Source organism: Sus scrofa, chromosome 2 (assembly GCF_000003025.6).
Source record: "Sus scrofa isolate TJ Tabasco breed Duroc chromosome 2, Sscrofa11.1, whole genome shotgun sequence".
Taxonomy (NCBI): domain Eukaryota; kingdom Metazoa; phylum Chordata; class Mammalia; order Artiodactyla; family Suidae; genus Sus; species Sus scrofa.
The window spans coordinates 45807753-45835162 of record NC_010444.4 but is presented as its reverse complement, the minus strand read 5'-3'; the positions used below and the strand labels follow the sequence as shown (position 1 = coordinate 45835162).

General features: G+C 37.8%; 1 protein-coding gene across 6 annotated transcripts in view; it reads right to left on the bottom strand.

The window, feature by feature from the left end:
* Nucleotides 1–27410, bottom strand: part of BTBD10 (BTB domain containing 10) — a 101085-nt gene that overhangs the window by 59432 nt on the left and 14243 nt on the right. For 2 of the 6 annotated variants that reach the window (XM_021083307.1, XM_005661121.3), the window contains exon 2: nt 5500–5657. The exons of 2 other annotated variants lie outside the window; for them this stretch is intronic. In XM_021083307.1, coding sequence (XP_020938966.1) covers nt 5500–5600 — 101 coding nt within the window. In that variant the 5' untranslated portion in view covers nt 5601–5657. Of the gene's footprint in view, nt 1–197; nt 2492–5499; nt 5658–27410 lie in introns of those variants that run through there. 2 more of the 6 variants (XM_021083306.1, XM_003480733.4) reach the window with 2 other exon arrangements.

Sequence of the window (27410 nt, the reverse complement as noted above, 5' to 3'; positions counted from 1 at the left end):
ACAAATCATCAAACCCATGAAAACAATAAAGACATACTCTATTTTTAAAGACTTGCCATTAAACTGACAATCAAGACATATGATCTTTTACATCCAGAAACATAAATGATCATAACAAAGGCCAAACATATCTCCCTCTTATTTATATATGTATAGAATTATAACCCAGCGTTATCATGTAATAAATGAATACACACCTTACTTTAGTATATGCCAAGGTAGACACACAAAAACAAGAAAAAAATTTTGAAATCAGAGTATAAAGGGACTCTGCTTTTTCAAACAATGCAGCACTGAAAGCCAGGTCAGCATCCTTGGGCATTACTAGGAAACTTTAGCACATCTGATATTTCCATCATCTTCAAAATTCCTCAGAACAATCAGAAAATTTCCCAGTCCCTCTACCTCATCTGTCCACAGACTTCCTTTAGCTTTCCTCACTCTACTGTGTGATAATGCTACTGCGGTTATTTTGGCTTTAAATGTTCAGAGATATAACCCCCTCTATATATTAATTCAGTTCATTTTCTCACAGACACTGACTCAGCCGTGGGTTGTGCAGCACTGACGTTTCTAACCAAACAGGATCGTGTGAGCTGTGATCAGCCCATTTCTCCATCTCTGTGCAGTGATTGGATATTGTAATTGACAGACAGGCTGAAGAAAACTCAGGAGATGAGGACTTAGTGATATGTAGATATGATGCCAAATGCCATCTGTAAAGCTAATTCTAGCTCTGCCAGCTTGTGAGATTTTAGAAAACTAGAATGCAGCTAACTTTCTTTTTTCCTTTGAATATTTTATTGTTCTCTTATTTGCGGGAGTAAAGCTTCTCTTTAAAACCGAAGAGAAAATATTATCTGTACTTTAAGAACCCATTAAAGAACTACTCTGTAAAGCAACCAAACTTTTCCATTTCTAAACTGCTATTGGGACTAAAAAGTGACTTAAAAAGGAAATTGGAAAGCTCAATCTTCATGCTGTCTCAGAAAAAGGAGCATGCGTACTTCTATGTGGAAATGAACCCTTGCGGCAAAGTCTGATATTGAATGTATGATGCATTTATCTTTAGTAACATGAGCAGACTGCAGATCTGAGTTTTAAATAGTTGTATTCGACCCAATTCAAATATGCAAGGGGTTTTAGCATACTGTCACTCTAAGGATTTTAACAGTTACACAGAAAAGGTGTTTTTTCTTTTTCCATTTAAAAATTTATTTTATTGAATAGCTAGTTTATAATGTTGTTTCTTTTTCCTTTTTAAACAGCAAAATCTCTTCTACTTTAAAGAAAGTTGTCACAATTCAAAGCAAATGCACTTCAACCTAATTGATCTTTAAGCTCTCAGCAAGCTACCAAACCCCTCAATATAAGTATTAATACAACTACCACTCAAAAAAAAAAAAAGTCCATCTACTTTTCAACTAATTCATTTGTATGCACTTACAGAGGAATCATAGGCACCCTGAATTTCATTCATGTCCAGATTAGCTTCCCAGACTTATCTTTTACATCACAGTGTAATGTAAAATCCTACCTATCAAATCCACATTCAAAGAAAGTTCAGAAAAGAAAGTACCTTAAAGTTGTAAATTAGATAAAAGAGAAACCAAAAGGCAATGCCCATCAAACCCTCAAACCTCATTGGTAAGTACACATACATAGTAATTATTATTGTTACTTTTATAGTTCAAGGAATTTTTTTTTTTTATCCTTACCAGTACGGTAAGGTAGGTAAAAAAAATCAAAGGAAAAGGATTTTTAAAAGTAGGCTGTTCTAGTATGTGAATAGAACAAACAAAACATTTAAACAACTTTTTAGAAAAATCTGTAAAAACTGAATCAATCAAGTAAGCTTATTTCTTTATTGCTCAAGTCTGAATGTTTTTGTTCCCTCAAAATTCACAGTTTGATATGTATTCCACCAATGTGATGATATTCAGAGGTGAGGAGGTGATTTAGTTCATGAGGAAGAACTCTCATAAATGGGACTAATGCCTTTGTAAAAGAGACCCCAGGGAGATCCCTAGCTTTTATCATGTGAGGACACAGCAAGAAAAATAACCCCCTAACTTAATTAAGACAGTGTCTAGTCTGGCTTTCTTTTACCCAAACATCCCTAAATAAAACACACAAGATTCAAAAAAGGATGAGAGGAAGTAGAAGTATAAATAAAACAAAATCAGCCAAGTTGATAACTTGAAGCTGGGGAATGGGTACACAAGGGTTCATTATACCTGTTTTCTCTACTATTTATGTTTTTCTTTTTCAGCTGCACCTGTGGGCCAGGGATCAAATCCAAGCCACATTCATGACCTATGCCACAGCTGCAGCAATGCTGGATCCATGGCACCAGGCCAGGGATTAACTGGCAAAGCCAGAGAGCTAAGCCAGATTATGAACCCACTGCATCACAGAAGGAAATCCTACTTATGTTTCTTAAATGTACCATGATAAGTTATTAAAAATTTTAAAAATAGGAGTTCCTGTCGTGGCACAGTGGTTAACGAATCCGACTAGGAACCATGAGGTTGCGGGTTCGATCCCTGCCCTTGCTCAGTGGGTTAAGGATCCAGCGCTGGTGTGAGCTGTGGTGTAGGTTGCAGACGCGGCTCGGATCCCTCGTTGCTGTGGCTCTGGCGTAGGCCGGTGGCTACAGCTCCGATTCAACCCTAGCGTGGGAACCTCCATATGCCACGGGAGCGGCCCAAGAAATAGCAACAACAACAAAAAAGACAAAAGACAAAAAAAAAAAAAAAAAAAAAGTCATAAAAATTTTAAAAATAAAAAGAATGACAAATTTGTTCATAAATTCCACCTGTCATTTACAATGGCCTTTATCAAGTTTATTAACCTCATTTTTCCCATCTGTCAAATGGAGACAGTAATACTATTCACAGAGCTCCACCTTCAGATCCAATCAATGTGATCTCCAGAAGGTCCCTGGCAGGAATGCCCTCCATCTACCTAATCATCCAAGGATTAGTTCAAGTCTCATTTTTGCCTTCTCCAGCTGACACTGATTCCTTCTCTGAACTCTTATTTTACCAAAACTCATTAGCACAGTTTAGTGCCCTACTATCCTCTAACTGTTCCAAATGTGGACATTAAAGCATTTCATGATGGTACCCTGAAAAACTGCTGAATCTCTCCTGAACTAAGCACAGGTTCTCAACAATACTTGCAGATTGTTAGTTTTTAATACCACTCAATTAATTTACTATCAATTCAAATATTCTCATTTTCAAAAAGTCAAATTGTATTTTTTCTTCCTTTTTTTGGCTGCCCTGCAGCATATGGAGTCCCCAGGCCAAGGATCAGATCAGAGCCACAGTGACCCATGCTTCAGCTTTGGCAACCCTGGATCCTTAACCAACTGTGCAGAACCAAGGATCAAACTTGCATCCCAGCGCTCCAGAGACACTGTCCATCCAGTTGCACCAAATTGGCAACTCCACATTGCATGTATTTTTAAAACATCCTAGGTTATACATTTGTAAGTACACAAGGACAAGAGGTCCCCAAAAGTAAATTTTTCCCTTGGGCAGATTTTCCATGAATGAGGTTAAAGTAAGTTCAAAGGATTTGATGGTCTTCCCATTAAAAAACAAACAAACAAACAAACAAAAACTCATTGGTATTTACTACTTCTCTTTAATATTTTTCACTTAACCAATACTGCTGAAGTTTATTTAAAAAGCACCAAGGATGTTCCCTTGTGGCACACCAGATTAAGGATCCAGCATTGTCACTGGAGCAGCTCTCATCGCTGCTGTGGCATGGGTTCAACCCTGGAAATTTACAAGTGTGGTAGGTACAGCCAAAAAAATAAAAAATTAAAGTTCCCATAGTGGTGCAATGGTTAACGAATCCGACCAGGAACCATGAGGTTGCGGGTTCTATCCCTGGCCTTGCTCAGTGGGTTAAGGATCCGGCGTTGCCATGAGCTGTGGTGTAGGAGGCAGAAGTGGCTCAGATCCCACATTGCTGTGGCTCTGGTGTAAGGCCAGTGGCTACAGCTCCAATTAGACCCCTAGCCTGGGAACCTCCATATGCAGCGGGTGCGGCCCTAGAAAAGACAAAAAGACCAAAAAAAAAATTAATAAAAATAAAAATTAAAAAGTTACTAATGCTATAGATATCAAGAAGAGCTATAACATCCATTTGAAGCTTAAAAAAGCAATAAAAAGTACTATTTTTATAAATTTTTCCCATTTGTATGCACACAACTGTTAAAAAGCAAATAATAGCTTATTTTCACCTTGTCACCACCTTGTATACATCAGGAGAAAAATATTAAGAACTAGCAAGGCTAACACACAATTCACCTGAAAAATGAATTCAACATAGCAGATATAAATATAGCCCCACGCTTAATGAGACAAAATCATTATCTCTTTAATCTCAAAGATAAAATAATTATGCATGTAAACAGGATGAAGAAAAAGAACTTGAGGACCAACTGAAGGACAAAGACATGAACACACACCAAAAAAACAAACCAAAACCACCCACACTATTGGCGTGTACTTACAAATTAATAAAGGCAAATTAATGTTTTCAGTTTAGACTTCATCACAGTAAAGGTATACAACTTGTCAGGAGACTTAGATAGTACCAGTCACTCATATTTTCTAGCTATAGTATATAGTTTAAAAGTAGCTAAACTATTTCTTTAAAAATACAAAAAGGATTTCAATATCATGACACAGTTTTACACCTTTTTAAGGAAGCTGGTATTAGTTACCAGTGATCAAGAGAATTTTATGTTAAAGTAAGTTAAATGTTCAACAGTATCCCCTAGCTAAATATTCATAAAGCACAACTCTCTATGAAAACATGCTTACATACCTGCATTACATGAGGTTTATGAGCTGTCAACACCTTAAAATATCAGATCATAAAGTATTCTAAGTGAGGTGTCCCTCATTAAGTGATACAGCACAAAATGAAAGCTTTAAAAATAATACATAAATGCGCTGAAACTTTTTAAATGAATTTCATTTAATTCATCAAAATTTAAATGAACCAGGCAAGTCACTGCAGAAAGACTGATTTCACCATTAGGATCAGGATAATAACACAATATAAACTGACATGGTTAAAAACGAACAGGGGCAAATACCGACAAAAGCCTACAAATTATACAAAATGTATGTAGAGCACACACAAAAAGACCTATGGAGAGTTTTAAATACAAAGATTTAACCTGCCTTGGCCAGAGATCCCAATTAAGTTAATTATAGCATTTATTCATAAGGTCAACTAATTAACATTATTTTAAACCAGAAACAAAAATTCATATAAATAACAAATATAAGAAAATTAAAAAGAAAAATCTTTTCCCTAAAATTTATTTAAGGAGAAATGCAAACATTCATAATATTTTGTAAACCAGCCCCCATCCTCTCACAGGACTTGCCACAACCAAATGCAGTTTGCTTCTTCATAAAAGTCTATTTTATCAGAACTTTAATATGTGAAATGTTTTCTACCTACCTTGAATGTTTATAAAGTTTACGAGGTCTACTATGCAATTTCCGATCCCAATTCTCTGGATCACTGGAGTTACTGTCATAAGGATGAGGCCGTCCTGCCATCCCACTTCACGCTTCCTCACACTACTGCTCTGAAAGCACACATGTAGCACCCATAACCTACATAAAAGAGTAGTAGTGTTGACCTTTAAATCTATTCCATGCAGAATAAAATAGTCACAGAATTTTATGTACTTTGATATTATTGTGAAGAAATTTTTTTAAGTGATGAATAGGACTGTAAAACATCAGACATACAAAATGCCACAAATTAGATTAAAATAAACACCGTAAGTATTTTTAGGTACTTTTCATTTGATTATTCTATTAAATTTATACTCCTATACAACATTTTAATAATGTGCTATTTGTATTAGTAAATATATACTTAATTGCCATCTGTATACCTCATGTTTCCAAACATCAGTATAAAACCAAAAAAGACAAAAACAATTCCACAGAATGATTCTTTCAGACAAAATTTCATTTGGAATTTGTGTGTGTGTGTGTGTGTGGTCTTTTTAGGGCCACAACCATGTCATATTAAAGTTCCCAGGTTAGGGGTCTAATGGGAGCTGCCGCTGCCAGCCTACACCACGGCCACAGCAATGCAGGATCCAAGCCACGTCTGTGACCTACACCACAGCTCACACCAATGCCATCTCCATGACCCAATGGGCGGGGCCAGGGATTGAACTGAGTCCTCATGGATACTAGTCAGGTTCATTACCACTGAGCCATGGCTGGAACTCCCTGAAATACAGTTCTCAACTACTAAAAGTTTAAGATGCTTAACAAAGCATCTATTAAGAACAGATAACAATATTTTTTCTTTAACCAGGTTAAAGACTCTCAATAGAAATTTATTTTTTGAAATGATTATAGTTCTCTGTGCCATTACAGTAGAACCTTGTTGTTAACTCCCTCTGAGTATAATAGCTTACATCATGGAGTTCCTGTTGTGGTGCAGAGGAAGTGAATCTGACTGGTATCCATGAGGATGTGGGTTTGAACCCTGACCTCCCTGGGTTGGGGATCTGTCATGAGCTGTGGTGTAGGTCGCAGACATGGCTCAGATCCCATGTTGCTGTGGCTGTGGTGTAGGCCAGCAGCTATGGCTCTAATTTGACCCTTAGCCTGGGAAGCTACCATTCGCCATGGGTGTGGCCCTAAAAAGCAAAAAAAAAAAAAAAAGCTTACCTCTACTAATCCCAACTTCCCTCTCCCAACCCTCCTCACCTTGGCAACCACAAGTCTGTTCCCTAGGTTCATGAGCGTGTTTCTGTTTTGTACATAGGTTCATTTGTGTCATATTTTACATTCCACATATAAGTGATATCATATGATATTTGTCTCCCTGACATTTCACCGACTATGATAATATCTACTTGCATTCATGTTGCTGCTAGTAGTATTATTTCATTCTTTTTTATGGCTGAGTAATATCCCACTGTATATATGTACTACATTTTCTGTATCCACTGAATAGAAATCTAATAATTGTTCAAAAATAAAAGTATGTAAACATACTGATATTTCCTTACAGTGCACTTATCACAAAAACATTTTTTAATATGATTCACTGTTTTATGCCTTTTCATATGTGAGGCATACAACTACTGTTTCTACTAGAGTCATCTGAAATTATAAGAAAATTCACTTAAAAACAGCTTTATAGAATACCTGAATTTTAAAGTATATTCACTATCCAATTTAATCTTTATAATCAGCTTACACGGTGAGTATTATAATTCCCATATACAGAACAGAAAATAGTCTCAGAAGTTTAGTAACTTTGCTAAAGGTCACAATGCTGGTAAATCGCAAGATTATAAAGAACAATGAGATTTATGATACAAAGTCTTGATCTTGAAAAATGCTCATACTTGAGTATTTTGTTTGGAAAGAGTAGGTCAGATTTGTCTTTTAGAAAGTCCAAACACTGAGAGAAAAAACCAAATGAGGTTAAACAATTTGAACAAAGTTATATAAAACTGGATTAGAATTTAGGTTTCCTGACATCCACTCCTGTATGCTTTCTATATACTTTTCCAGTCTGGATTTGATAGAGGGAAATAAGGAGAGAGTTACACATAAAAGTCAAAGGGATGAGAGAGATGAGAGGTAGCGGGACAGATGCCCAGTTCTCTACCAAAAAAAAAAAGTAAAAAGAAATCCAGAATTGGGAAAATATTGTACCTCACTGAAGTTTATGGTATTCCAGTACAATTTCACCAAAAATGCCAAAGATAAACACATTCAAATTCTGAGTCCATCATGGAGCTCATTAAAAGAAATACTTTGATTTTAGAGAAACTATTTTACTATTTTGCATTTTTTTCTTCATAGTTACTAAGTACTTTCCAAAAACAACTGAAAATGTAATAACATATGAACAGTTTAACATAAAAAATATGCAAATAATTAGATCAGTGAGTGAAAGAAAAATAAAGGGAAGGAGGAGAATTGTACAATGGCTAATTCAAATTCCTCAGCAAATGACACACAGTTTATTTGATGAATGCTCCTGGAAGAGGAAACCTTTCCTTTAAAATTCAGTCAGATATTGGAGTTCCCGTTGTGGCTCAGCAGTAAAGAACCCAACTAGTACCCATGAGGACGAGGTTTCAATTCCTAGCTCCACTTAGTGGGTTAAGGATCTGGCATTGCTGTGAGCTATGGTGTAGGCTGCAGACGCAGCTTGGATCCCACATTGCTGTGGCTGTGGTGTAAGCTGGCAGCTGTTGCTCTGACTCAACCCCTAGCCTGGGAACTTCCATATGTCACAGGTGTGGCCCTAAAAAAAAAAAATACAAAAACAAAACCAGATATTAAATGAGCATAAAAACCACAAAATTATTATGAAAACAAAAAAAACTCCAAGTTTTTAATTAGAAAAATAAAAACATTTACTAAAGAAGCTTTTTAAAACTTCAATTTGATATTTTAGCTAGTTATCTGTACTGAAAAGATGAGGCAGAAGAGAAAGGTAAAAAAAGGACAAATCAGAGAGGCAAAGGAAAAAATCAGATAGGAAAAAAACGGTCACAGATCAAGAAAGACCCAAAAGGGAAAACTGATAAGAAAGGAAAAGAAAGATGTGAGGAGCTAGCAGGTTCTGCAGAATGAGATTTAGAGCATTTTCTCCTTATTGGATATGTCTTTCAGTAAGCTATTTCAGGGATTAACATTTCTTTTTAGGGGCACATTTATCTCCTAATATTTAACTATAAGACACACCCTTCTGGAAACCCACAAGAGACTACTAAGGAAAGAATGATCCTAAACCATGGAAGAGAGTAACTAAAAAAAATACAACCCCAAGGAATAAATAAGGTAAATTCTGATTCATATTTTCCACCATTTTATAGTGGGTGACACATTATCCAGCAGCAGGGAAATATCAGCATATAGTCTCAATCAATCCTATTGAAATTAACAGCATGTATTTTATAGCCAGCCACAAGTAAGAATGTTCAAATGAAGGCTACTGAAAAAGCCAATTAGAAATCATATTTACATTTCATTTGTAAATAAAGCTTGGATATCACCATGTGAAGGATTTCACCCCACTCCTCACTCTCGACAGTAAGGGTACAAACATACTAAAAAGAAGTGAAATTCAAGTTCAGGTATTTGGTAAAAAAGATTACTGTTTTCCCACACCTGCTGGCATATTTTAAATGTTATCAATAAGATATAGATTTAACTACAGATAAAAGGCAAATGGCACATATTATAAATTATTTTGAAATTTCTAATGCTCTTTTATATTTTAACCACTCTCTGTGCCATACTCAGTGACATTATGTTTATCTTTTTTTTTTCTTTTTTTTGGTCTTTCGTCCTTTTTAGGGCTGCACCCGTGGCATATGGAGGTTCCCAGGCTAGGGGTCTAATCGGAGCTGTAGCTGCCGGCCTATGCCAGAGCCAGAGCAACGCCAGATCCAAGCCACACCTGCGACCTACACCACAGTTCACGGCAACGCCGGATCCTTAACCCACTAAGCGAGGCCAGGGATCGAACCCACAACTTCATGGTTCCTAGTCAGGTTCGTTTCCGCTGTGTCACAATGGGAACTCCAATCTTATTGCATTCATTCATTCATGCACTTATTGAACATCTAATACAATATGCCAAGAAAGTTACAGATGCTAAAACAACTCAGGCATTGTTCTTGTGCTCAAAAAATTCATCCTAGTAAGGGGAAAAAACAGTCCACTAACAGCTCTATACCACTTACTCTTCTAACCAGATAGTCTTGCAATGTTACCCTACTCATCATCCCCATTAAATCATGGCTATTCTTAAGGATTCCATCTTCATCTGCTGGGTCCAGGGAGACAGCAAAGAAATGAAGATCAAAACCTTGTGATCAACATGGAGTTCCCATCGTGGCTCAGCTGTTGAGAATCCAACTAGGAACCATGAGGTTGCAGGTTCGATTCCTGGCCTTGTTCACTGGGTTAGGGATCCGGCATTGCCGTGAGCTGTGGTGTAGGTCGCAGATGTGGCTCGGATCCTGCGTAGCTGTGGCTTTGGCATAGGCTGGCAGCTACAGCTCTGATTAGACCCCTAGCCTGGGAATCTCCATATGCCGTGGGAGCGGCCCTAGAAAAGGCAAAAAGACAAAAAAAAAAAACAAAAAAAAAAAAAACAAAAAAAACCCTTGTGATCAACAAACACTAGGTTTTACACATTACATACACTGTTTCCATTATCTCCATCTGAATTCTTATTCAATAAGCATCCCAAATTCAACAAAGCCAGACTCTTATCTTGGCCTCCCACATCAGCAAGTGTCAACTCTATTCACTAAATCAAAAATCTTAAAGTTATACTTGACCTCTCCTTTCCCAACATCAAATCTACTTCAAATTTTCTTTTTCCTCCTCTCTCCCATACCAATCATAAGGTCACTGCCCTCATCTTAAACCCTTAACATCTGTCAATAAGCTTCTTAGTTGACCTCTTTACAATCATTCAATTCCATATGTGCTTCACTGTAATCAGAATTTATCATTCTAAAAACTTTTAATGGCTCTTCATTTCCTGATTTGAACTCTTTACCCAATAAAAAGTTATTCAAAGTCTGACACTTGGATCCCCAATGCCTTTCATTTGAGGCAAACTAAAGGTCCTGTTTAAATAAAAAAAAATAATTACTGAACTACTGGAAACAAAGTTCTTAGAAAATATGTAACAGTTCATTACTACTTTTAGGCATGGTAGAAATAATATAAATTCTAAATAATCTATATATAATCTATAAAGAGGCTAGAACAACTGGGCCTACTGGCTAACACATGCATTCAGGAAACTGTCAAAAATCAATCAGGAAAAAATTGGTTCAATTACTTCTTCTCTTGGATGTCACTACATTAAAAAAGTTAGCTGGGGCGGTTTGGGGGAGAGAATCTTCAAGACAACAGTATTACAAGTAAGTATTTCCTGGGACACTATTTCCACAAAGTATTAATAAATAGCAATGACCCACAGAAGAGTAAAAGCAATACAAAACAAAAAAACAGGATAGTATACAGATACAAATTATTCTGCCCTTACTATGTATCGATGTGCTAGGAAGTTTACACATTTCCTCCTATTTAAAGCTCAAAACAACCCAACATTACTATGCTCCTTCATAGATGAGAAAATCTTAGGGCTAAAATGAGAAAGCCCATGTTTTTTTCCAATGTAACAAGTGAAATATACAGAAATTCATAATTTGCTTATTGCCACCAGATGTCACTTTTAAATCTCAGCCATCTTGTGACTTTATCCAACCTATTGAGATCTCATTCTAAAGAGTGTCATTAAACAAGAGCTTTCCTGTTAGATGAAATTGTTTTTATCTCAAACTCTGCAAACAAAGTAATTCAGCTGAAAATTTTAGGCAGACATACTGGGAATGAAAGAACAACACAAAGCAACACAAAGCATAAAAAAGTATATGCATAAACTTTGCTCAATAAAAACACTCCCGGAGTTCCCGTTGTGGCTCAGTGGTTAACGAATCTGACTAGGAACCATGAGGTTGCGGGTTTGATCCCTAGCCTTGCTCAGTGGGTTAAGGATCTGGCGTGGCTGTGAGCTGTGGTGTAGGTTGCAGACGCAGCTCAGATCCTGCATTGTAGCGGCTCTGGTGTAGGCCAGCGGCTACAGCTCCAATTGGACCCCTAGCCTGGGAACCTCCATATGCCATGGGTGCAGCCCTAAAAAAGGCAAAAGGACAAAAAATAAATAAATAAAATAAAAACACTCCCTACAGATAAAAGTCCAGGACCAGATGGCTTCACAAGCAAATTCTACCAAACATACAAAGAGGAACTTATACCCATCCTCCTTAAACTCTTTCAAAAGGTTGAAGAAGGAACACTCCCAAAGACCTTCTATGATGCCACCATCACCCTAATACCAAAACCAGACAAAGACACCACCAAATAAGAAAACTATAGGCCGATATCTCTGATGAAAAACAGATGCAAAAATTCTCAGCAAAATTTAAGCCAACCGAATCCAACAACAATATAAAAAAGATCATACACCACAACCAAGTGGGATTCATCCCAGGTTCACAAGGATGGTTCAATGTACACAAATCATTCAACATCATACACCACATTAACAAAAGAAAAGTCAAAAACCACATGATCATCTCAATAGATACAGAAAAAGCATTTCACAAAGTCCAACATCCATTCATGATAAAAACTCTTACCAAAGCAGGTATAGAGGGAACATACCTTAATATAATAAAAGCCATTTATGACAAACCCACAGCAAATATGATACTCAATGGAGAAAAGCTGTAAGCCTTCCCACTAAAATCTGGAATAAGACAAGGATGCCCACTTTCACCACTGTTATTCAACATAGTATTGGAAGTCCTAGCCACAACAATCAGACAAAAGAAATAAAAGGTATCCAAATTGGAAGAGAAAAGGTAAAACTGTCACTGTATGCAGATGACATGATACTATATATAGAAAACCCTAAGGACTCAAACCCAGAAAACTACTCAAACTGATCAACAAATTCAGCAAAGAATCAGGAAATAAGATTAACATTCTGAAATCAGTCGCATTTCTGTATGACAACAATGAAGTATTTAAAAAGGAATACAAAAATACAGTATCTTTAAAATTGCGCCAGTATGGTACTGGTACCAAAACAGACATACAGACCAATGGAACAGAATAGAGAACCCAGAAATAAACCCAAACACCTACAGTCAATTAATCTTTGACTAAGGAGGCAAGAATATAAAATGGGCAAAAGGCAGTCTTTTCAGCAAGACTGAAAAACTGGGAAAACTGGACAGCTGCATGTAAATCAATGAAACTGGAATACACCCTCACACTATACACAAGAATAAACTCAAAGTGGCTTAGAGACTTAAACATAAGACAAAACATCACCAAACTCCTAGAAGAGAACATAGGCAAAACATTTTCTGACATCAACCTTAACAAATGTTTTCTTAGGTCGGTCTCCCAAAGCATCAGAAGCAAAAGCAAAAATAAACCAATGGAACCTAATCAAACTGACAAGCTTTTGCACAGCAAAAGAAACCACTAAAAAAAAACCAAGGGAGTTCTCTGATGGCCTAGTGGGTTGAGGCTCCTGCGTTCTCACCGCTGTGGCTCTGGTTGCTGCTGTGCGGCGTAGGTTCAATCCCTGGCCCAGGAATTCCCACATACTGCCTGTGTGGCAAAAAAGAAAAAAAAAACCAAAAAGACAATTTACAGAATGGGAGAAAATAGTTTCAAATGATGCAACTGACAAGGGTTTACGCTCTAAAATGTACAAACGACTTATACAACTCAACAGAAAAAAGGCAACAACCCAATGGAAAAATGGGTAAAAGACCTGAATAGACATTTCTCCAAGGAAGATATACAGATGGCCAACAAGCACTTAAAACAATGCTCCACATCTCTGATTATTAGAGACATGCAAATCCAAACTACCATGAGGTATCACCTCACACCAGTCAGAATGGCCATCATTAATAAGTCCACAAATAACAAATGGTGGAGGGGGTGTGGAGAAAAGGGAATCCTCCTGCACCGTTGATGGGAATGTAAGCTGGTACAACCACTATGGAGAACAGTACAGAGATACCTTAGAAATCTATACATAGAACTACCATATATGACCCAGCAATCCCACTCTTGGACATATATCTGGACAAAACTTTCCTTGAAAAAGACACATGCACCACATGTTCATTGCAGCACTATTCACAATAGCCAAGACATGGGAACAACCTAAATGTCCATCCAGATGATTGGATTAAGATGTGGTATATATACACAGTGGAATACTATTCAGCCATTAAAAAAATAATACCATTTGCAGCAACATGGATGTAACTGGAGACGCTCATACTAAGTGAAGTAAGTCAGAAAGAGAAAGACAAATACTATAGATCACTTACATCCAGAATCTAATATATATCACAAATGAACCTTTCCACAGAAAAAAAAATCATGGACTTGGAAAATAGACTTGTGGTTGCCAAGGGGGAGGGTGTGGGAGGGACTAGGAATTTGGGGTTAATAGATGCAAACTATTGCCTTTGGAATGGATAAGCAATAGGATCCTGCTGTATAGTACTGGGAACTATGTCTGGTCACTTGTGGTAGAGCATGATAATGTGAAAAAAATGAATGTATACATGTATGTGTGACTGGGTCATCCTGCTGTGTAGTAGAAAAGTGACAGAACACTGTAAACTAGCTCTAATAGAAAAAATAAAAATCATTATTAAAAAAATTTTTAAAAACTCTGCCCAGCTAAATTACACATGATGAGGGGGGAGGCCTAAGGTAGCCTCTAACGTAGACTATAGAACTGAAAGTTGCAGGGTCTAAGATCCACGAATTTGATGTTTTTTAACTGAACATATTCCCCAACCATACACAGCCCAAGCAACAGAAAACTGAAGCTCTCACTGGCTTGGGGTGCCAGAGGACAAAGATCACCATTGGCAGATGAAATACATACTAGGAAGGAATTCCCAGAAGTAGAAGAACCACAAGGCAGGTGAGCTCCAAAATCTGAGTAAAATTTCTGCCCAAATTTTTGGCTGAACACCAAATTACACAGGTGCAAGAGAACCTGCCCCTTATTCACACTCTCCAGAAGACCAAACTCAAAAGCAAGTACCTGAAAGAGAAGAACTAATAAGCACAGATATCAGCTGTCTTACACTGCATAGGAAACAAAGTTTGCAGTTTGAATACAGGCAAGTTAATGGTCTACTACAACAAAAAACCCAACAATCCCCATGGGAACACTAAAAACTTCAACCAAAAATTATGAGTTCCAAAGAAATAAGACAGTAAAAAGTACTCAATAGAAACTGACTTCAAGTGGGGCCAGATATAGGATTTATCAAGGCTTCAAAGAACTTATAATAAATACATTTAAACAATTAAATGAAAATATATTCAAAGAATAAAATAAGAAAATGGTCTTAATGAGTGGCAGAAAGGGAAGCTCGATAGAGAAGTGAGAAAAAAATGAAAATTCAGCTCTAGCTGAAAAAAAATAACTGAAATGAAAAATTCATTAGATGGGCACAACAGTAGATGGAATGATCCCCCTCCCCCCAAAAAAGTCAAGGACCTTGAAGATAGATTATCAGAAATTATCTAACCCAAAGAAAAGAACAGCTCTGCAGACACAGGTGGGAGAGCATCTATGGTTCAACACAGAAGTTACTGGAGTCACTACTGATATACTCAGCATAATGAAATCTCAAAAGCATTATAAGAGAAAGAAGCAAGATGCAGAGGTTCTGTACCATGTGATTTCATTTATATAACACTGTCAGAAAGATAAAACTATAATGAAACAAAATAGAGCAGGCAGAGGATAGAGCTGGGGGCACTATACAAGGACAGCACAAGGTAATTGGGGAGGGGTGATGGAACTAGTCTGTATCTGGATTGTGGTGGTGGTGGTTACACACTTCTATACCTTTGTCAAAACTCCTAAGAACTGTTCACCAGAAAGAGAATTATAATGCATGTAAATTTAGAAAGAAAAAAAAAAGCAGCAGAGATGTTTAACACAAGTAGCAGTCATGTTAGTGTGACATAATTAAACAACTTTCTGATCAAAAATGCCACATTATACTGCCTCCCTTACCATTCCAAGCATATTTAATAAACAGCCATCCTCCTACTGCCATAAATGACACATATAGACTTTTGATCAAGAAGACTGGTGAGAACTTTTCTACTTCTGCCACAATATCAAGTGACTAAGAGAAGAGGTTTTGGAATCAGATAAAAACTATATGACTTCTTAAAAGCTTCTTAACCTCTAAGACCTCAATTTCCTTAAATGTGAAATAAAGAAATAATACAATTTTCATTACCACTATTTTAACCTATTACCAATATAACTGTCAAATTTTTATAGAGAATAAATGAGACAGGACATCTTATCTAAGAACAGAACTGGGCACATTTTACTGACTTTATCTAGTAGACTATCAAATACAAATTTTGCATAGTATTTCATTAGTTCATTCATGACTTCCTATTTGCCTTCTGAGATCACAGGAGACAATGAGAATTCCTAGAGAGTGGCTCAACATCTATAATGTGCTAGATGGTTGGAATTAAAACAAAAGTATGATATCATCCATGTCTTGGTTTAAAAAATAATAATAATCACAACACAAGAAACAGAGGAAAAATAATTAGGAATAGGATTTCTACTCATTTTGAGTTTCCCCAATTTCTCCAGGGTTCTCTCCCTATTCTACTTAACCTCAAAAACTCCTTCGACTTTTACAGGATCATCAAAGGCTACATAATTTGGACACAAAAGCTGGTAACAGTTGTAGGAGCAAAATCAAAACCTTACATCATTTCTCTGGAGGTGGCCATTTTGGGAAAATCTGGCCCCACCCATCAGTCAGCTGCTGAGAAGCCCCAGGGCAAATAACAACCCAGGTGGGATCACAGCCCCGCCTCTCAGTAAACAGGCTGCCTAAAGACCCCTCAGGCACACAGCCACCTCTAATCTCACCCAGAGACAAAGCCCCATCCACCAGAGGGATTAGAATCAGCTCCACCTACCAGTGGGCAGGCATCAGTCCCTCCCATCAGGAAGACTACAGAAAGACCCCACACCAACTTACAGCCACGGGTACGGTATGGGGGGGGGGGCACCAGAAGTAAGAGAGGCTACAACTCTATTGTCTGTAAAAAGATCACCACACCAAAAACCTATAAAAATGAAAAGACAGAGAACTATAATTCAGATGAGGGAGAAAGGAAAAACCTCAGGAAAACAGCTAAGCAACGAGGAGATTCTCAGCCTCCAGGAAAAAGACTTTAGACTGTCAATGCTGAAGATGATGCAAGACATTGGAAATAAACTGGAAGCAAAGATGGATAACTTACAGGAAACACTGACCAAAGAGATACAAGATATAAAACTTAAACAAGAACATATGCAAAATACAATAACTGAAATAAAAAATTCACTAGAAGCAGCTAACAGCAGAATACGGAGGCAGAAAAACAAATAAGCAAGGTGGAGGACAGATTAGTGGAAATTACGCATGCAGGACAGAAAAGAGAAAAAAGATTGAAAAGAAATGAAGAGAGTCTCAGAGAACTCTGGGACAACGTGAAACGCACCAACATCCGTATTATAGGGGGTGCCAGAAGGAGAAGAGAGACAGAAGGAGACAGAAAAAATATTCCAAGAGATAATAGCCGAAAACTTCCCTAACATGCGGAAGGAATCACTCACTCAAATCCAGGAAGCACAATGAGTACCATACAAAATAAACCCAAGGAGGAACACCCCGAGACACACATTAATCAAACTGACCAAAATTAAAGACAAAGAGAAAGTCTTGAAAGCAGCTAGGGAAAAGAAACAAATAACATACAAGGGAACCCCAATAAGGTTATCGGCAGATTTTTCAGCAGAAACTCTGCAGGCCAGAAGAGAGTGGCATGATATACTCAACATGATGAAAGGAAAAAACCTCCAACCAAGATTACTCTACCCAGCAAGCCTCTCGTTCAGATTTGAAGGAGAAATCAAAACCTTCTCAGATAAGCAAAAGCTGAGAGAATTCAGCAACACTAAACCTGCCTTACAACAAATACTAAAGGAACTTCTATGGGCAGAAAAGAACAAGAGAAGAAGGAAAGGAAAAAGAGCAACAAAAACAAATCCAAAGTAATTAATAAAACGGCAATAAGAACATACATATCAATAATTACCTTAAATGTGAATGGACTAAACACCCCAACCAAAAGACATAGACTGGCTGAATGGATACAAAAACAAGACCCATATATATGCTGTCTTCAAGAGACCCACTTTGCTTCTAGGGACACATACAAATTGAAAGTGAGAGGATGGAAGAAAATAGTTCATGCAAACGGGGATCAAAAGAAAGCTGGCGTAGCAATACTCATATCAGACAAAATAAACTTTAAAATGAAGAATATTTTCACGGACAAAGAGGGACATTACATAATGATCAAAGGATCAATCCAAGAAGATGTTATAACAATTTTAAATATCTACGCACCCAACACAGGTTCACCACACTATATAAGGCAACTGCTGACAACCTTAAAAGGTCAAATCAACAATAACACAATCATAGTGGGGGACTTTAACACCTCACTTACAACAATGGACACATCATCCAGACAGAAAATCAATAAGGAAACACAGGCCCTGAATGAAGCATTAAGCCAGATGGACTTCATAGATCTTTATAGGACATTTCATCCAAAAGCAACAGAATACACATTCCTCTCAAGTGCACATGGAACATTCTCTAAGATTGACCACATCCTGGGCTACAAATCCAACCTCAGTAACTTCAAGAAAATTGAAATCATATCAAGCATCTTTTCCGACCACAATGCTATACGACTGGAAATCAACAACAAGAAAAAAGCTGCAAAAAACACAAACACAACACGTGGAGACTCAACAACATGCTACTAAACAACCAATGGATCACTGAAGAAATCAAAGAGGAAATTAAAAAATACCTAGCAGCAAATGACAACAAAGATACGACACTCCAAAACCTATGGGATGCAGCAAAAGCCATTCTGAGAGGAAAGTTTATAGCAATAGGAGCCCACCTCAGGAAACAAGAAAAAGCTCAAATAAACAAGCTAATGTTACATCTAAAGCAGCTTGAGAGAGAAGAACAGACAAGACCTAAAGTTAGTAGAAGGAAAGAAATCATAAAGATCAGAGCAGAGGAGTTCCCATCGTGGCGCAGTGGTTAACGAATCCGACTAGGAACCATGAGGGTGCAGGTTCGGTCCCTGCCCTTGCTCAGTGGGTTAACGATCCGGCGTTGCCGTGAGCTGTGGTGTAGGTTGCGGATGCAGCTCCAATCCCAAGTTGCTGTCTCTCTGGCATAGGCCAGTGGCTACACCTCTGATTCGACCCCTAGCCTGGGAGCGGCCCAAAGAAATAGCAAAAAGACAAAAAAGACAAAAAAGACAAAAAAAAAAAAAAAAAAAAAAAAAAAAAAAAAAAAAAAAAAAAGATCAGAGCAGAAATCAATGAAATAGAAACGAAGAAAACCATAGACACCATTGATGAAACGAAAAACTGGTTCTTCGAAAAGATCAACAAAATTGATAAACCCCTAACCAGACTTATCAAGCAAAAAACAGAGAGGACTCAAATCAATAAAATTAGAAATGAAGAAGGAGAACAATACATAACAGAAATACAAAGGATCATAAGACTAGCATATACAACTATATGCCAATAAAATGGAAAACCTAGAGGAAATGGACAAATTCTTAGAAAAGTACAATCTTCCAAGACTAAACCAAGATGATATAGAAAAGATAAATGAACCCATCACAAGTACTGAAACTGAAACTGTGATTAAAAAACTTCTAAAAAACAGAAGTCCAGGACCAGATGGCTTCACAGGCGAATTCTATCAAACATTTAGAAAAGAGGTAACACCTCTCCTTCTGAAACTATTTCAAAAAATTGCAGAGGAAGGGATACTCCAAAACTCATTCTATGAGGTCACCATCACCCTGATACCAAAACCAGACAAAGACTCCACAAAAAAAGAAAACTACAGGCCAATTTCACTGATGAACATCGATGCAAAAATTTCAACAAAATACTAGCAAAGCAAATCCAAGAATACATTAAAAGGATTGTGCATCATGATCAAGGGGGATTTATCCCAGGGATGCAAGGGTTCTTCAATATCCGCAAATCCATCAGGGTGATACACCACATTAACAAACTGAAGAATAAAAATCATATGATCCTCTCAATAGACGTGGAAAAAGCCTTTGACAAAATCCAACACCCATTTCTGATAAAAACCCTTCAGAAAGTGGGCATAACAGGAACCTAGCTCAACATGATAAAGGCCATGTATGATAAACCCACAGCGAACATCATTCTCAATGGTGAAAAGCTGAAAGAATTCCTGCTGAGATCAGGAACAAGACAAGGACGTCTACTCTCACCACTACTCTTCAACATAGTTCTGGAAGTCTGAGCCACAGCAATCAGAGAAGTAAAAGAATAAAAGGGAGTTCCCGTCGTGGCGCAGTGGTTAACGAATCCGACTAGGAACCATGAGGTTGCGGGTTCGGTCCCTGCCCTTGCTCAGTGGGTTAACGATCCGGCGTTGCCGTGAGCTGTGGCGTAGGTTGCAGACGCGGCTCGGATCCCGCGTTGCTGTGGCTCTGGCGTAGGCCGGTGGCTACAGCTCCGATTCAACCCCTAGCCTGGGAACCTCCATATGCTGCGGGAGCGGCCCAAGAAATAGCAACAACAACAACAACAAAAGACAAAAAAAAAAAAAAAAAAAAAAGAATAAAAGGAACCCAAATTGGAAAGGAAGAAATAAAACTATCACTATTTGCAAATGCTATGATACTAAGAGAATCCTAAAAACTCTACTGGAAAACTGTCAAGAGCTCATCCACGAATTTGGCAAAGTCGCAGGATACAAAATCAATACACAGAAATCGACGGCATTTCTATACACTAACAATGAAAGATCAGAAAGAGAAATGAGGGAAGCAATCCCATTTACCATCGCATCCAAAAGAATAAAATACCTAGGAGTAAACCTACCTAAAGAGACAAAAGACCTGTACTCTGAAAACTACAAGCCACTGATGAAAGAAATCAAAGATGACACAAATAGGATGGAAAGACATACCAATGCTCTTGGAGTGGAAGAGTCAACATTATCAAAATGACTATACTACCCAAGGCAATCTACAGATTCAAGGCAATCCCTATCAAATTACCAAGGACATTTTTCACAGAACTCAAACAAAATATTTTAAAGTTTGTTTGGAAGTACAAAAGACCCAGAATAGCCAAAGACATTCTGAAAAAGAAAAATGGAGCTGGAGGAATCAGGCTCCCTGACTTCAGACGCTACTACAAAGCAACAGTCGTCAAAACCGTATGGTACTGGCACAAAGACAGACATATAGATCAGTGGAACAGGATAGAAAGCCCAGAATTAAACCCATGCACTTACAGCCAACTCATCTATGACAAAGGAAGCAAGACTATACAATGGAGAAAGGACAGCTTGTTCAATAAGTGGTACAGGGAAAACTGGACAGCCACAAGGAAAAGAAGGAAATTAGAACACTCCCTAACACCATACACAAAAATAAACTCCAAATGGATTAAAGACCCAGATATAAGACCAGACACTATCAAACTCCTACTAGAAGAAAACATAGGCCAAACACTCTCTGACATAAATGACAGCAACATCTTCTCAGATCCACCTATCAGAGTATTGACAATAAAAACAAAAATAAACAAATGGGACCTAATCAAACTTAAAAGTTTCTGCATAGCAAAGGAAACCCTAAACAACACAAAAAGACAACCCACAGAATGGGAGGAAATCTTTGCAAGTGAATCGACTGACAAGGGATTAATCTCCAAAATTTATAAACACCTTCTGCAGCTCCATACCAGCTCCATACCAAAAAAACAAACAACCCCATCCAAAAATGGGCAGAAGATCTAAACAGACAATTCTCCAAAGAAGACATACAGATGGCCAAAAAACACATGAAAAGATGTTCAACGTCACTCATTATTAGAGAGATGCAAATCAAAACCACTCTGAGATACCACCTTACACAGCCAGAATGGCCATCATCCAAAAGTCTACAAACAATAAGTGCTGGAGAGGGTGTGGAGAAAAAGGAACCCTAGTACACTGTTGGTGGGATTGTCAATTGGTGCAACCACTGTGGAAAACAGGATGGAGATTCCTCAGAAAACTAAACACAGAACTACCATTTGATCCAGCAATCCCCCTCCTAGGCATCTATCCAGAGAAAACCAGACTCGCAAAGACACATGTACCCCAATGTTCATTGCAGCATTATTTACAACAGCCAAGACATGGAAACAACCTAAATGTCCATCAACAGAGGAGTGGATCCGGAAGATGTGGTACATATACACAATGGAATATCACTCAGCCATCAAAAAGAACGAAATACCAGTATATTTTGCAATATGGATGGACCTAGAAATTATCATGCTAAGTGAAGTCAGCCATACAATGAGACACCAACATCAAATGCTTTCACTGACATGTGGAATCTGAAAGAAGGAGAGATGAAACTTCTTTGCAGAACAGATGCTGACTCACAGACATTGAAAAACTTATGGTCTCCAGAGGAGACAGTTTGGGGGGTGGGGGGATGTGCCTGGGCTGTGGTATGGAAATCCTGTGAAATCAGATTGTTATGATCATTATACAACTACAGATGTGGTAAATTCATTTGAGTAATAAAAAAAAGAGAATGAAATTTAATACATGATAATGAAGATTCTCAAATCACTAGAGGAAGACAGACACTAATCAATGGTATTGGGACAACTGGATAAACATTTGAGAAGATAAAACTAAATCCATTCCTCACACATACAGTAGAGTACACTCCAAATGGATAAGCTATCTAAACACAAAAATTAACAAATACGAGGGAAAAAATGGTTGATTTCCTTTACAACCTGGAAGAAGGGAAAGCCATTCCTATTTGACTATGTAAAACTAAACCCCTTTACATTGAAAAAAGCAGCAGAAACAATTATACCTGAAACACAAATAGTTAAAAAAAAAAGTTCCCCATTATGGTGCAGTAGAAAGGAATCCAACTAGGCACCAGGGGTTGCGGGTTTGATCCCTGGCCTTGCTCAGTGGGTTAAGGATCTGGCGTAGCCATGTGGGTTAAGGATCTGGCGTAGCCATGAGCTGTGGTGTAGGTTGCAGACACAGCTCGGATCCCGAGTTTCTGTGGCTGTGGCGTAGGCTGGCAGCTGTAGCTCTGATTAAACCCCTAGCCTGGGAACCTCCATATGCCATGGGTGCAGCCCTGAAAAGACAAAAAAAAGACAAAAACAAAAAAACTTACACAAAGAGCCCCCTAAAAAGGGAAAGAAGGGAGTTCCTGTTGTCTCAGCAGAAAAGAACCTGACTAGTACCCATGAGTATGTGGGTTCGATCCCTGGCCTCATTCAGTGGGTCTGGGATCTGGCATTGCTATGGCTGTGGCTATGGCCAGCAGCTGCAGCTCCAATTCGACCTCTAGCCTGGGAACTTCCATATGCCACAGGTGCAGCCCTAAAAAGCAAAAAAAAAAAAAAAAAAAAAAAAAGGAGGTGGGGAGAGACAGACACGCTCCCCCCCCCCATAAGAGTGCACAAAAGACACTGGCAGCAGTTAGCAGAAAAATAAAGGCAAATGTCCTTAAACCTACAAAAGTATGTTCAACCTAACTCATAAGAAATGGAAATTAATAGCTCTAGTTTTGATCATATATTGTTGGTAAGACTGCGAACCAACACAGTCTCTAAATTCTCATACACTGCTAATGAAAAATACAAAATGAACACACTCTGTGGAGAGGAACTGTGTAATATCTAACAATCCACCCTGAAGATAAAATTCCACAAATACTAAACAAAATGTTCAAAATACAGTTGACACTTAAACAACATGGGTTTGAACTGCATAGGTCCACTTACAAAAAGATTTTTTTTCTTTTTAGGGCTGCACCTACGGCATACAGAAGTTCCCAGGCCAGGGGTCGAATAGGAGCTGCAGCTGCCGGCATACACCACAGCCACATCAACATCAGATCAGAGCTGTGTCTGCAACGTATTTCACAGCTCCACAGCTCACAGCAATGCCAGATCCTTAAGCCACTAAATGAGGCCAGAAATCAAACCTGTATCCTCATGGATACTAGTCGGGTTCTTAACCCACTGAGCCACAATGGGAACTCCCAGATTTTTTTCAATAAATACATATAGGTAGTGTAAATGTATATCCCCTTATAATTTTAAGATTTTTCTCTTCTCCAACTTATTTTACTGCATGAAAACAGTATATAATACACATAACATACAAAATATGTATTAATCACCAATTCATGTTATTGCTGAGGCTTCCAGTCATAAGTCAAGTCTGGGAGGAGTCCAAAGTTATACGCGGGTTTTTGACTGCATGGCAGAAGGCTGGCATCCCTAACCCCACAATGTTCAAGAGTCAATGTATATTCACTCTGGTATTATTTGTAATGGTATAAGACCGAAAATAATCTAAATATGCATCAAAAGAGGCTAACTGAATAAACTATGGTACTGCCACATAATGAAATTATGCATCTATTAAAAAAATAAGAAAGTTCCCTATGCATTAATATATGGGATAATATCCAAGACATACTGTTAAGTGAAGTAAAAACAAATGCATCAGAACCAACAGTATAATTTACTACCTTCTGCAATAAGTCAAATACATACATACACATACAAATGCAAATATGCAACCTTGTCTACTTTTACAAAAAGAAATCCAGAAGACCAAACAAGACATTAATAAAAATGATTACCCATGGGGGCACAGTGAGAATGAGGTAAAAGTAATACAGATGTAAGCAAGACTTTTGAGTATTCTTTTTATATAGTTTTGATATCTGAACCATGTAATTACTACTACCATTTTCAAAACTATACCATTTTATGGTCCTTTAGTTTTGTTTAAATACAGGAAACAGCAGATGTACACTGTATGTGTCACTGCAGATTTAGTAACAAAGAAGAGGATTGCCCTGTCACTTAAATTTATTTACCATCTTATTAAATACCTCCACCTGGAAGAGTAAGCAATGATGATCAATACTCAGAATGTGTTCCTGAACAATAAGGTCAAGCCATCCTCCTTTGGGAAGGTTACCAGACTGGTGGTAGATTAGACATATGTCTCAGCACTAAATGAACTATACCAAAAATATTTAGTAAGATCTTTCAAGCAGGAGAGAGATACAGGAGCTAGATGCTAGCATCTAATTTAGGAAGCCTTGAATAATAAGTTGGATTTTCAAATATATTTTCCATGCTAATCCATGTATCAGTCCTATAAGACAAAAGAGGTGTTCTTAATTATATAAAGATGAGGAGTTCCCATCGTGGCGAAGTGGAAATGAATCCGACTAGGAACCATGAGGTTGCAGGTTCAGTCCCTGGCCTTGCTCAGTAGGTTAAGGATCTGGCGTTGCCGTGAGCTGTGGTTTAGGTTGCAGATGCGGCTCGGATCCTGTGTTGCTGTGGCGTAGACTGGCAGCTGTAGCTCTGATTAGACCTCTAGCCTGGGAACCTCCACATGCCTCGGGTGTGGCCCTAAAGAGAAAAAAAAAAAGAAATTATATAAAGATAATCCTTTTTTAAAGATGAGAAACTGGCTCAAAGGAATTATGCTATTTGCCTAAAGTCACACTGCTAATAAACAAACTAGGACTCAGACACACATCTCTATAGTCAAAGTCAATGTTTTTTCCATCATACTATACGGTCTCTCAAACTGAACATACAATCCATCAAATGGATGATATGTCCAGAAAATAAAAAGTGCTAGTGGTCGTATTTCAAATCACTAAGAGATAGATAGCTGGATAACAGAGATTCAAGGTTAGACAGATAGGTTCTAAAAAATTAACTGGTTAAATATTTGAGCAGAAGATCCTTTCCTTCTTCGCAAAGTATCTCTCCCAAATTATTAAAATGTTCAGCAGTTTCCTTGTGGCTCAGTGGGCTAAGGATCCAGCTTTGCCACTGCTGTGGCTCAAGTCACTGCTGTGGGGGGGTTTGATCCCTGGCCCAGAAACTTCCATATGTCACAGGCACAGCCAAAAAAAAGGAAGAGGGGCATGGAAATAGTCAACGTCACTGGTAATGTAAGAACCCCATGTTAAATGTGAGATGTTTAACCAATTAAATTGTCAAAGCTTTGGTGGTTTGTTTCCTTTATTTTTATTTTTTGTCTCTTTTTAGGGCTGCACCCACAGCATATGGAAGTTTGAATGGGCAAGGGGTCAAATCAAAGCTGCAGCTGCCAGCCTACGCCACAGCCACAATGTACTGAACCAAATTGTATGCAATGCACTGCATGCTCATATTCAGAAAGAAATTAATACAAATAGTCTATTTTATAAGTAATTTTTCAAAATACTGATGAAACAATTTCAAAGCCAACAAGCATCCAAAGCTACTATTAAAATATTCACTAGGAAAGCAAAAATGATCAAAGATGTCATACCACTTTTATTCTAAAATGACACTTTTCCCCTTGTTTTTATTTCAGCTAACTTGAGCAGCTACACATATATATGTATATAAATAATGCACATATACTATCACACCAGTACTATGTATTACTTGTACACAAAAAATGAAAATGAAAAGAGACAAAGTTAAGAAAAACCATAAATTCAAATTCTGTTGTTTTCTTCATATAACAAAAAAGTTTTGGAGTTCCCGTCGTGGCGCAGTGGTTAACGAATCCGACTAGGAACCGTGAGGTTGCTGGTTCGATCCCTGCCCTTGCTCAGTGGGTGAAGGATCCGGTGTTGCTGTGAGCTGTGGTGTGGGTCACAGATGCGGCTCGGATCCCGCGTTGCTGTGGCTCTGGCGTAGGCCGGCGGCTACACCTCTGATTTGACCCGAGCCTGGGAACCTCCATATGCCGCGGGAGCGGCCCAAGAAATGGCAAAAAAAAAATAAAAAAATAAAAAAGTTTTATCAAAATCAGATTAAGGGAGCTAAATCTGCACTTTAATTTTCTCTTCCAAAAACCAGAGTATTAATGATTTTTAAAGAACTTTCAGTATTATGGCTTTATAATTTCTCTAGTCCCTAATAACTATTCTCTCCTTAAAAAGAGAAATGCTTGCAATTTAGAATATTCAACAAGAAGGAAACGATAGTGCCCCACAGTTACCCATTTACAGGAACTTTTTAAGGAAAATTCCAAATTAACAAATTAAAGGCCAAAAAGACAGGTCAGACTGCATCACTTGCTCTCCAGATGTAAGAAAAACAGAATCTTGGCTTGTACAAAGCAAACTGCCCTAAATGAAATAACTACCTTTAAAATAATTTAGTACCATTTGTATGACCATTTAAGAAAGAGAAAATTATACATTTTGTTGCACAATTATGCACCTGAGATACTTCTTCAGATATGAGCTTTAAAATTTATTTTTAATGTGGTCAACAAACAAAAAACTCAGGATCATGTTCTATTCATCTGCTACCAGCAATGAGTGTCAAAGATCTTAAAGAGAAATAATCTAAATTAATAAAAATAAAATGGGGTTTTTTAGAGGTGATAACAGTATCCCAATAAACAATTTTTAAAAGATCATCTCTCTATACAATATATTCTCTCTTCTATTATTCCACCTGGCATTCAAATTACAAAGAATGGAAGAGATGGCTAAGATGGTGGAGTAGGAAGACACTGAACTCATCTCCAT